This window comes from Tachypleus tridentatus, chromosome 1, assembly GCF_004210375.1.
Source record: "Tachypleus tridentatus isolate NWPU-2018 chromosome 1, ASM421037v1, whole genome shotgun sequence".
NCBI classification, from domain to species: Eukaryota; Metazoa; Arthropoda; class Merostomata; order Xiphosura; family Limulidae; genus Tachypleus; species Tachypleus tridentatus.
In genome coordinates, this window is record NC_134825.1 from 81,351,423 (window position 1) to 81,363,442 (window position 12,020).

The window sequence follows — 12,020 nt, forward strand, 5'->3', positions numbered from 1 at the left end:
TTTGACAAAATAGTATAGTCCTTGGAGAAAATAAATCAATATTTAAATTCTCTTTCTGCCTTATTACCTCTGTCTCATATATATTCAACAAAAGGTCTCATTGATGTTAAGTGGCTTCCCCGTAGAACATGATGAGCGTGCCGTTCTACTGCCACGAGGAATAACGTCACGTCTCGATCCCCTCGCGATGTGTGTTTACCGAAATTTCATTGCCACGAAAATAAACTAGTATAAAAGCAACGAGCAACTTACTATTTCGATTCTAGTGACTTACGTTTATAACTAAAACGTACCATTTTATCTTATGAGGTCAACTGAGAAGAGAAATGATCCTCAAGAAAAGTGAATCCCGTAGCTTCAAGCTTTTTTGAATTCACGACTTATGCACGACAGAAATACCGTGATGAATCGAAATTTACTTCTGGTGTAAGAAGCTTGCTGTGAGCAGAAACTAGCTCTACAGCAAGGTTTTCATTGGTTTAAAAACGTAAATATAGGAAAAACACGCTTTCATCTTGCTGGAGTATTTAATATTCAGTTGATCGATAACTGAATTACTGTATAGTGAATTGGAAGTTGATCATATATGAGCACGTAATCAGCACGTGACTTATTAAGTCGACTTGAAGTTTGAACATACACTTTTTGAAATGGCTGAATTAATTCGTCAATCTAGCTGGACACGCCTCGGGTCCATTATCAATAATCTGCCAAAGAAAGGTAAGTATAGTTTAATAAACAATTTTTTTTTAAATATTGTAATTCATTTACTAGGTCTCACAATTCAAGTAATTTTCTGCGAAAGGATTTTTCTTTGTTTCAGTGTTAGCTTTAGTAATTATTATATGTTAAAAGCACTGTTTTGACAATCATGTTATGTTGCCACGGTTGCTTTTAATATTTTTAATTAGACTTTACATCAGTATAGAGTTAATTGTAGTTGAACTCCTCTGAAAATGGAAAAGTTGAGAGAAAAGACAGACAGACAGGGGTTGTTGTTGTTTGTTATTAAGCACAAAGCTACACAAAAGGCTATCTGTGCTCTGCCCACCACGGGTATCGAAACCCGGTTTCTAGCAGTAAAGTCTGCAGGCATACCATTGTGCCACTGAGGGTCACAGACAGGAGAAACCGAACTAATTTCATTTCAGAGTGACGTGTAGTTGATTTTTATTGTTTGTTTGTTTGTTTCTGAATTTCGCGCAAAGCTAATCAAGGGCTATCTGCGCTAGCCGTCCCTAATTTAGCAGTGTAAGACTAGGGGGAAGGCAGCTAGTCATCATCACCCACTGCCAACTCCTGGGCTACTCTTTTACCAACGAATAGTGGGATTGACTGTCTCATTATAACGCTCCCACGGCTGAAAGGGCGAACATGTTTGATGGGATGGGGATTCGAACCCTTTACCTTCAGATTAAAAGTCGAGTGTCTTAACCACCTGGCTGTGTCTGGCCTCAGTTGATATGTGTGTGTGTGTGTGTGTGTAGTCAAACAAGTAATTTTATGGTTAGTACGAATCTTCCTCCATTTTATGGAATATTTTAAGATTCCAACAGCCCCTCACAACAATGCACATATACATAGATTAATTGAAATTTTAAATGTGTTTTTCTCGGTGAAGAAAAAAGGGTTAAATGTTTGATAAAAATTTAAAAAATGTATTTATGTAGATTAATAAGTAAAGGGCCCCCGCTGGTACAACAGTAAGTGTACTGATTTACAACGCTAAAATCAGGGGTTCGATTCCACTCGTTGGACTCAGCATATAGCCCGATGTGGCTTCGCTGTAAATAAATAAATAATAAAAAAGGCTTGTTCCCTTATTTATTTATCGCTTATTCGTGGTTTCGGTTTTTATTTCCCATCTATAGTTTTCTTGGGCTTAAGAGTCCACATGCATCCAGTACTATAGCATAACTACAGTTTATGTTATAGAAGATGAAACTGGGAAATATAACAACCTTAACAGTCTATTTAGAAGGTTGTTAACAATAAAAATAACTCGCAATGTTAATAATCATATACTGCCTTTGTATGTTTTCTGTTGGTAGCTACAGAAGTGTGTGTCGTATATGAAAACTGGAGTTATTTTTAGAAATTTATAAGCTTAGTCTGTAGGAAACAAAATACCATATGCTTTAGTATTATATAAAGTTAACGGTTTGTGTTATGGTTTAAAATACCAAAACAATGAAGATGATTTGGCAAAAGCTGTATAGGGGGTATGGCCTGTTTAAGAGATGTACTAAAGATACATGCAAGTGCTTCCCAAAGTGCATTCCAACATTGTAGCCTTATTTAATGTGCCCTTTTTAGAATCAACCTAGAATAAAATTAGGGAAGAGGACTGCTATTTTTGTTCTTACATGCACTAACAACATCATCATATGTACTGTAGAGGTTCGTATTTCGGGTTTTATTCTAATTATGTACAATTTTTTGTGTAATATAGATTTTCTTTATTTGTATAACTTGGAACGATTTAAAGGTTCGCAGGTTAGATTGAAAAAAAGTTTTGTTCACACAGAAAAATGCAATTTTTTGCTCTTTTCAACATCGAGACTTTTTTATTATTATACAATGATAAGTATTTTTCAATCTAAGATCAGTAAACCTTATGCTGGATTCTGATTGCTTCCTCATCATGCAACTCCTAATATATTTTTATATATCTTATCAAAGTGTTTTGTACCCATTTGGTTGATATCTCAGGAATTTCTGAGCTAGATTAATATAAATGTCACCATACAAGGAACACAACATGTCATTAAACTTTCTTAAATCCGGTTTGGCGTGGTTTAGGTAGCCAAGAATTCATGGCTCGTGACCCGTTGCCACAGAAACGTGCACCTCACTTAATAGTTCGTTGATGTATTATAAATGTTGACGGTTAAATCTCATGCAGCTAACGAAATGCTTTACCATTTGACAGTGTAGAAATGTAGCATTACAGAAATATTTTATCATTTGACATTGTAGAAATGCAACAACTAAAAAAATCCTTTACATTCTGAAACTGTAGAAATATAACATCAGTGACTTGTTTTTTCCATGAGTTCAATAAGTTAATTATGGGGATATTTTGTAAGCTGCAAATTCAATTTTACTGTATCTGGAAATTATAATAATAATACAATTTGAATTCTGTTGTCAACAATACATTCTGGTAAAATAGGTAAACAAATTTTAACGCTTCCAGTTATAAATGGAAAGTGATATTTTATAGAACTTTAAGAGTGTTTGTTAAAATTTTATTAACAGTCGATTTATCTTCAAGGCAAAGTGTGTGTTATGCTTGTCAAGGAACGTGTGCGTGAAGTTGTTTGTTATTAATATTAAGCACACTGCTACACAAAATGGTATCGGAGCTCTTCCCACTACAGCTATAGAAACCCCTCTTCTAGCAGTAAACGGTTGCAGAAATACCACCGTGGGGCATGCGCGAAGTCAGTAGGTCTGTAAAATAGGTTTTATAAGAAGTTTTTATAGTATTCAAGAACTAATTGGATAGGAAATTTGATAAGTAATTGGATAATATAAAGTTCATGACAAGTGAAGATAGAAAGTGAAAAACAAACTAAACTGAGAAAATTATTTTAGATAAAAGTATAACACTGACTGTTGAATACTCCTCTCAGAGTCAGGTTTATGAATGCCTGGCTAGAAAAAAAAGACACACAAGAATCGCCTTCGGATTGAACCTGATACTTAAAATAGTCAATTCCATTTGGTTGAATTCACCAATTCAATCTGAAAAGCACCGCTTATTTTTACGTGTCACAAACAAGCAACGTATGCGACTATACCTTTTTAGTATTATTATTGTGAGTTTCGGGTTGGCAAACTCACAAGGCTAGATAATGGAAAAACAGAAACTGCCCAGCTTGAAATCTACTACAAAAGCGACACACCCTAGAATTACGGTTTCTTAGTTCACACTATGACCCTCCTTGTATGCCACTGTTGAAGAATATTTTAATATCGTTGTAGTGTTTTTTTATTTATTTATTTATCGTCCTTTATTATACAAGCCCGGCATGACCAGGTGGATAAGGCATTCGACTCATGATCCGAGGGTCGCGGGTTCAAATCCCCGTCACACCACAGATGTTCGCACTTTCAGCCGTTTGGCGTTACGATTTGACGGTTAATCCCATCATTCGTTGGTAAAAGAGTAGCCCAGGAGTTGGCGGTGGGTGGTGATGATTAGCTGCCTTCCCTCTAGTCTTACACTGCAAAATTAAGGACGGTTATCGCAGATAGGTCTGGTATAGCTTTGCGCGAAATTTAAACCGAAAGCAGTCCCCTGAACGGAAGTTATGTAAATTCATGATTAACGAAAGATTATTGTAAGACGTAAAAAGTTGCTTCCCTTGTATGTAATTGTAAAAAAACAAACACAGAAACGCTCATAAAAATTCAAAATGTGAAACTGCAAACTTGTTGGTATCTCCACATGGACCCAAGAAACCCAAACCTTCATGCCGAATTTGGTTAAGGTCCATTAACAGGGGATGAAGTAGTCATAAAAGAAATCCCAAAAAACTGCAAAACTTAAAATTGAAAATTTGTTTCTAACCACCGCATGGACCCAATGAACTTCCATACCAAATTTGATGAAGATCCAATTATACCCTGCGAAATAGTTACATGAACACACAACAGATTAAGATATTCTGTTGTGTTATCTTTAACTGGTAATTTTGGATTTTGGTATATTGGATTTTTGTAGAGGAGTAAAACAATAAAATAATTACCTAATGTGTGTGTTTTCTTATAGCGTAGCCATGTTTGTCTATCTGCTGAGTCCACCGAGGGAAATCGAAATACGGCGTTATAACTCCGTATCTCTAATGATATCAAATAACAAATCTATGTGAACTCATAATAAGGCGGTGGTAGTGTTTTCTTATAGCAAAGTCACATCAGGTTATCTGATGAGACCATCGAGGGGAATCGAACACTTGATTTTGGCGTTGTATATCTGTAGAGTTACCGCTGTACCAGTGGGTCACATGTAATAAGGTGTCTTTAGAACTTGAATACTGAATTGAATCTCATTTTTCTATGCCTTAAATCTATTCACTTATTCTAATCTAATTAATTCAGTTTCATCCAGTTGTTCAGTAACTGAAACAAACTTCGCAGCATACGAAAGAATCTGTGATAAAATTTTCAAAGAGATATTTGTGTGTGTATGTTTGTGGACGTGTGTACGTATATGCTCTTTTTTCATTTGTAATTAATAGTAATTTTTAGACAAACCTATTCGCGTACACTGGCCCAGACGGATAAAACATCGGGGATGAGGGGGGGGGGTCGTAACACCTAACTATTCTGTTGAACCTTTCTTTATAAAAAAATTGTAAATGTATACGTAGCTGAGCTTTTAAAGTTGAGTATGCTCCCTATTGGTTATTACCTTTTCATTAAACCAAAGCTCGCATTTTTTAAAGAGAGTCTTCAAATTTTATGAAAGATAAATTCGACTATTTTCGCCATAAACAGTCATTATTTTCGGGCAAAGTTTTTGTACAGATTTGTGAACTTCAAAGGCTTATATTTGAATAGTAAGATTAGAACATGATTGTGCACGAACTCCAAAGAGTTTGTTTATATTAATTTCATCTAATCTTCATAAAATTTAAGCTAAGCTGATTAGATCCAGATGGAAAGTGTTTAGAACAAGTCTGCTGTAAATTAAGTAATGATTATATATGTAAAAAAGAAAAGACTTGGTTATTTCCAAATATAACGTACGATTCATACCATTTTTCTGTAGATTATAGAGCCAGTTCATACTGTCCCTAATTCTATGTTTACAAAGTTATAAATGTTTATGAGCCGTCAGTGATTTCCCAAGTTTTGAAGTAACTATTTCATAAATTTTAAACTGTTGATGAAGAATATACTTGCCAAAAGAAAAAAATAAAGGCTATTGTTTAGTTCGAATACAGAATTTTTGCTATTATTGGTTGGATCAACATTTCATATAAAAAAACAATTTTGATTGAGACGAGTTTGTTTCCAGGAATAAATTTTGCAAAAATTGAATACTACATTTTTCAGATTTATTTTTTTTACCTCTTCAGTTACAGCGTTGTTTTTTGTCTGCGAAGCTATTTTTCGAAAAGGGTTATGACGACTGCTGTTTGTGTAGAAATCGGAATGTAAAGATTAAAGTTCCACATTTATTTGTTTGTGCTAGTTGTTTAAATGTAACTACGTAAAAACAGCACTAATGTTGCTACTTGATCAAACTTTCATAATATAAACTGTACAAGCATTGTAACGACGGCGATGAAGGAATTGGGGTGCATATATGTTTTTTATCTAAAACAACCTAGTTACTTCTAATGACACAACATTCTACGAAGAATTAGAACTGATAGCGTTTTTGGCAGTTTGCCGTCTGTAACTCAAACGATTCAAAGTAGGCTGCGTAGAGTGTAAAATAGTGTAATCTTTCCAGCAACTTTTGTTCTACTTTTGTAATTATGGTTGATATATTTGTGAACAAAACCACTGGAACATTGATCGATACATTATAATTAAAACCGGTAAGTTATTAGTTTAAACAGTCACCAAGTTAGTCTTAACTTAGATATCATAAAGCCATAAGTGTTAATGATTGGCCTATAACCGGCAGTCTTGTGTCTCATCCATCTCGAAATATTTGATTATATCACAACTGATTGTCCTGAGAAAATCGTATATATGCTAATGTTTAAATTATTTGTTGTTGTTTTTTACGCATCTCAAAGAGTTAATCGTTAAAAAAACCCATAAAACTTGAACAAATCCTCATCTTGATTCGAATGCACAGGAACTAGAGTAGTTGATATGCGTGCTTTTTTTGTTGTACACATCTACTAAACAGTGAAAACAAATTACTCTAATTATAATCGTTATAAAACATTATTATTAGCCTTATTACATTTTAACCGCTAAAGTCTTTATTTAGCCCCTTACAAATTTTGCAAGAAATATAAGAGTGTACTTTAATAGTAATCAAACCGCTGTATTTGTTATATTTGTTGTCGACAACATGTTTCGCTCACTCTAGAGCTTTTCAGGCTGGCTGGGATACAAGAAACAGTGCTGGTCGGAACACATTTGTACAAATCATATGATACGATAATGGTTGTTATCGTGTCTTCACCTAATACAAACTGACAAAGAATTATTACAATTTTACTTCTCATAAGACATTAGTTTTTTTGTTTTATTTCAAAAATTAAAAGGTTGCATAATAATAGCATTCCAACCACACTTATTTACCATATCCATTACTAACGGGGTCTGGCATGGCCTAGCGCGCAAGGCGTGCGACTCGTAATCCGAGGGTCGCGGGTTCGCGCCCGCGTCGCGCTAAACATGCTCGCCCTCCCAACTGTGGGGGCGATATAATGTGACGGTCAATCCCACTATTCGTTGGTATAAGAGTAGCCCAAGAGTTGGCGGTGGGTGGTGATGACTAGCTGCCTTCCCTCTAGTCTTACACTGCTAAATTAGGGACGGCTAGCACAGATAGCCCTTGAGTAGCTTTATGCGAAATTCCAAAACAAACAAACCATTACTAACGACGCGTATCGCTCAATCCATAACTCTTCAAACCGACTGGGATACAATGAACACAGTAGCGATCAGAACGCTAATAAACCATTTGATACAATAAGCTATCTGTGCTCTGCCCACCACAGGTATCAAAACCCGGTTTCTAGCGGTGTGAGTCCGCAGACATACCGCTTTGTTACTTGGGAGCATTTTATACAACAACAATTATATTTTTATTATGATGTTGGAATAGAATATTTCGCTTTTATGTATAATAAAGTTTTCAGGTAACTTAAATTTAACTTAAAATGATCTTATTTAATTATCCTATTACTAATAAAACACTGAGTATTTCTAAAAGATCTTCCCTCTAGTCTTACACTGCTAAATTAGGGACGGCTAGCACAGATAGCCCTCGAGTAGCTTTGTGCGAAATTCCAAAACAAACAAACAAACAAACAATTCTAAATGATATGTAACCAACGTTTTGGTATCTGTGTGCCACATTGTTAGTGAATATTATCCATTTTGTCTCTAGACGGAAAAGTACGCACATCTGTTGAGAGACAAACATGATCAACTAATATTTATCAAAATTTAAATGAAGAAAATGCCATTTTACCTAAATCGAAATCGCGTAGACAAATCATTATGAAAATGTAGTAAGAGAGCCCATAAAATGGATTCTCCTTCGCTTAAGTCGTGATTAATACAATCTGCTACTTCAACGATTCGAAATTCTACTGTTTCTTAAATTGGAGCCACGTGCAATAATAAAACATACAATTATACAGATTGTGGTGCTAACATCGTGTTGGTTGAGGTTGTTGTTTTTTCAGGTAGATTTTATCATAATCCTCAAGGTGATTGTTTCAATAAATATTTTACCCCAAAAATAATTTTTGTGTTTCACGCACATGGGCGTACTGAACAATGGGAGAGCTGATGTGGTGTGAAGATTTGTGTGTTAATTCTATATAATTACTACAAAAATGAGTGGGTATGGTGGTTAATCCACATGTGTGGGAAGTCAGGCTTGTTGATTATATATGTGAATGGGTAAAGTACTAGTAGTACTTTGGGTGAATTCATCTTATCTTTCATTATTATTATAAACATGTGATGATGTTGAGCTGAATTCTGTATCCAAAGCAAACCAGACACTCTAATTTTAAGAGACAGAGATTCAGGGTGTAAGAGAAGTGACGATCTTGATTTAGATGCTAACGATTGCTAAAGTCGTTAAACAACAAGATTGGTTAAAAGAATCAGTATATGAAGTTTCTAAGAAATCACAGTAACAATGAAGACTATTTAAAATATAGAAGGAATTGAAACAATGTTTAAAAGATTAGAATATCAAGCAAAACAGACAAATTGGTTTAAAATCTGGAGCTGTGTGACTAAAGCGTTTATTGAATAATTCAAGATAATAAAAAGTTGTAAAGATAACTTACAAAAGGCGTATTTGAACATCGAACTATAACAGTTGTAAAGCTGTATCGAAGATAAAACAGTAAATTTTAAGAAGAGGAAAATGTTAAAGAACGTTCATGGGGCGTCCGTAAGAGAGTGTTATTCTTTGAATTATTACCTGATTCATAACAAGAAGAAACAATTTACAGACAGATTAGTTATAGAGGAACTAACATATGTTCATTGTGGAACAAAGAATGTGTTTCAACGAACATGGCTTCGTTTTGCTTGTTATGGAGATTTATAAAGTAAAACATCCTCAAGAACATAAGCGAAAGATGATTATTTCAGGATATTAACATGTTACAACTATTTTCATAGGATATTCAAGGTTTGATAACTATATTTTCGCGATTTTGTTGGGAAGTGTAACAGTATGCGACTGCTACTTTTCAAGAATCGTGGGGCAGGTGCTTGAAAAAATTTACAGAATAATTTTTATGAATGTGAATTATTGGGTTTTGTTTATTTACTTTTATTTATGTACAAAACTACACAATAGGCTGTCTGTACTCTGCCCACCATAAGGAATATTGGGTTTAGAAAAATCTAAATATCAAAAAGGAGAAAGAGAAATATGTAGGAAAATATTTGAATTTACGGATTATAGAATGGAACTCTAACCATAAGGATATCATTTTATTGAGATTAAATAAGATTTTGTTTCGTTGCCTGAAGGTTTTTGTAGTTTGTGATATTTTTGACATACCAACTTGCCATAAAGAAATATGACAGTTAAGAGGCGAAATAGTGTTTATAACTGAATTTGGTTTAACGAATTTTAATTACAACTTATTGTATATTTCCAAATTGGACTTTTTTATAAGTCCGTTGTGAACATAGCGATGGGTGTGAAGACTATTAAAATAGTATCATTAATAACTGTGATACAAGTAGCTGAAATATATATATATATAACTTGTAATTTGGTAGCTGTAAATGGTCGCACACTAAATAATAAAAATAGTGAAATTACATATACGAGGGCTGTTCCAAAAATACGCGGACTGTTTGAATTGCGCGGCTCCAGTTGGTTCCAGGGGAATCCGCTTGGTGTCGCTAGGTTCGCACAGATCATCTGATTACGACGCCATTTCCCGATTGCATATATCTTCATTTGTGTATTAGCTACGCGGTTTTAAGTGAAGTGCGATTTTTTCGTTTGGCGGATTTCAGAATGAATGACCTGAAGGAGCAACGACTTGCTGTGAAATTTTGTGTTAAACTTGGAAAATCTGTGATTGAAACTTTTGCTATGCTTAACACGGCTTACGGTGATGTTGCTATGAAGCGTACGGCATGTTTCAAGTGGCATGAACGTTTTAAAGATGGTCGACAGTCCATTGAAGATGATGAGCGTCCTGGACGTCCTTCCACGTCAACTGATGACCCACACGTCGACAAAATCAACACCCTTGTGCGGGCAAATCGACGTCTGACTGTCAGGGAGCTTGCTGAAGAGTGTGGGATATCAGTTGGATCTTGTCACGAGATTTTGACCGAAAAATTAAAGATGCACCGCGTTGCTGCGAAATTCAGCCCTCAGAACTCGTGAGTTTTTGGCCAAACACTCGATCACTGTTCTTCTCCACCCCCCCCTACTCACCTGACCTTGCTCCTTGCGAATTTTTCTTGTTCCCCAAACTCAAAAGACCCTTGAAAGGAAGACGATTTGAGACGATTCCCGAGATTAAGGCAAATGCGACGAAGGAGCTGGAGGACATTACAAAAGAAGCGTACCAGGACTGTTTCAACAAGTGGAAACACCATTGGGATAAGTGTGTGCGTTGGGGAGGAGAGTACTTTGAAGGGGTCTCAGATCTGTAACTTCTAAATAAAGTACATTTTGTTTTATGACGTCAGTCCGCGTATTTTTTGAACAGACCTCGTATTGCGAGTAATGTCAATTCTCTTATTGAGTACAGTATAAAGAGGTTTATAAAACTGCTTTAATCACTTCTGAATTGGATTATATAGTGGTTTAAATCATTTCTTAGTAGTAGGTGTATTTAGTTGTGTTCTTTTGTTTAAAACTAGTAACAAAATCTATATGAAGTGAACAGAAAGGGTGGTATGAAAGGTTTGCTTGTGATGTGTGCAATGCAGCAGGATTAGAGTACATTAAACGAGAAGTGTATACAGATTAAATTATAAAAAGTTCATAATCAATATATGACAAACTAAATGTTGTTTTGAACAAAGAGGTACAAACTATTCAATTCTCTTAACATAGCGGTAGGAAACATGCAAACGGTGAAGAAAAGTGTAGGGGTGATAAACCTCGACAACCACCTTTGTGGGACGAAGCATCAGAATTTAAAATACTCGTTAAGCGAAATTTGTAAGTGATTAAAAAGCTAAAATTATTTTAAAATAACTTAACCCTGTTTCGAACCTGTAGTACATGAAACTAAAGAAATATTATTTGAAGAAACAATATTGTGACTACTTGTACAACTAACTCTGTCTGTTGTGTTGAAAAGAAACTAGTTTTTTGTTTGTTTGTTTTTTAATTAAAGATATTGGAGAAGAAGTTGTTATTACTATGAGGAGTTTGTAAAACAGATGGAATGTGAGCATAATTTAAATTTTACTTTTGGTGAAAGATGTTAAGGTCGTTTCTTTCTCTATTATTGAATATATATTCACGTCAGTATCCAAGTGTATGAATGGAAAGATTAACTGTATTGTCACATAAGAAAGACTCAAAGAAAAACGTTCGTTTTTGCTAAATAAACTCTTTGAGGAAGTTTGCTGTTGTATCACTTAATGGGAAGCAGCAATGGCTCATAGCAAATGATACGATAGCTGGAATATTTAGTTACGTGTATGTCAAAATATAGTTTGGTAAGAAAAACTGGAAATACGATACTGCAAACGCAGTGTGTTAATAACATACTGTTTTAAACTTGCTATTATAAGTCACTGCCAAATGAACTGTGCTTTTTAATTTTTTTTAATATAAATAAGGTTAACTTTTCACTTTT

At 34.7% G+C, this 12,020-nt stretch overlaps 1 protein-coding gene across 1 annotated transcript in view; it reads left to right on the forward strand.

Moving 5' to 3' along the window:
• The first annotated feature begins 208 nt into the window (after positions 1–208).
• The window catches only part of LOC143253402 (serine/threonine-protein phosphatase 2A 55 kDa regulatory subunit B alpha isoform-like), a 60,744-nt gene continuing 48,932 nt past the window's right edge, over positions 209–12,020 (forward strand). The window contains 1 exon segment of the mRNA XM_076507235.1: positions 209–720. Coding sequence (XP_076363350.1) covers positions 651–720 — 70 coding nt within the window. The 5' untranslated portion in view covers positions 209–650.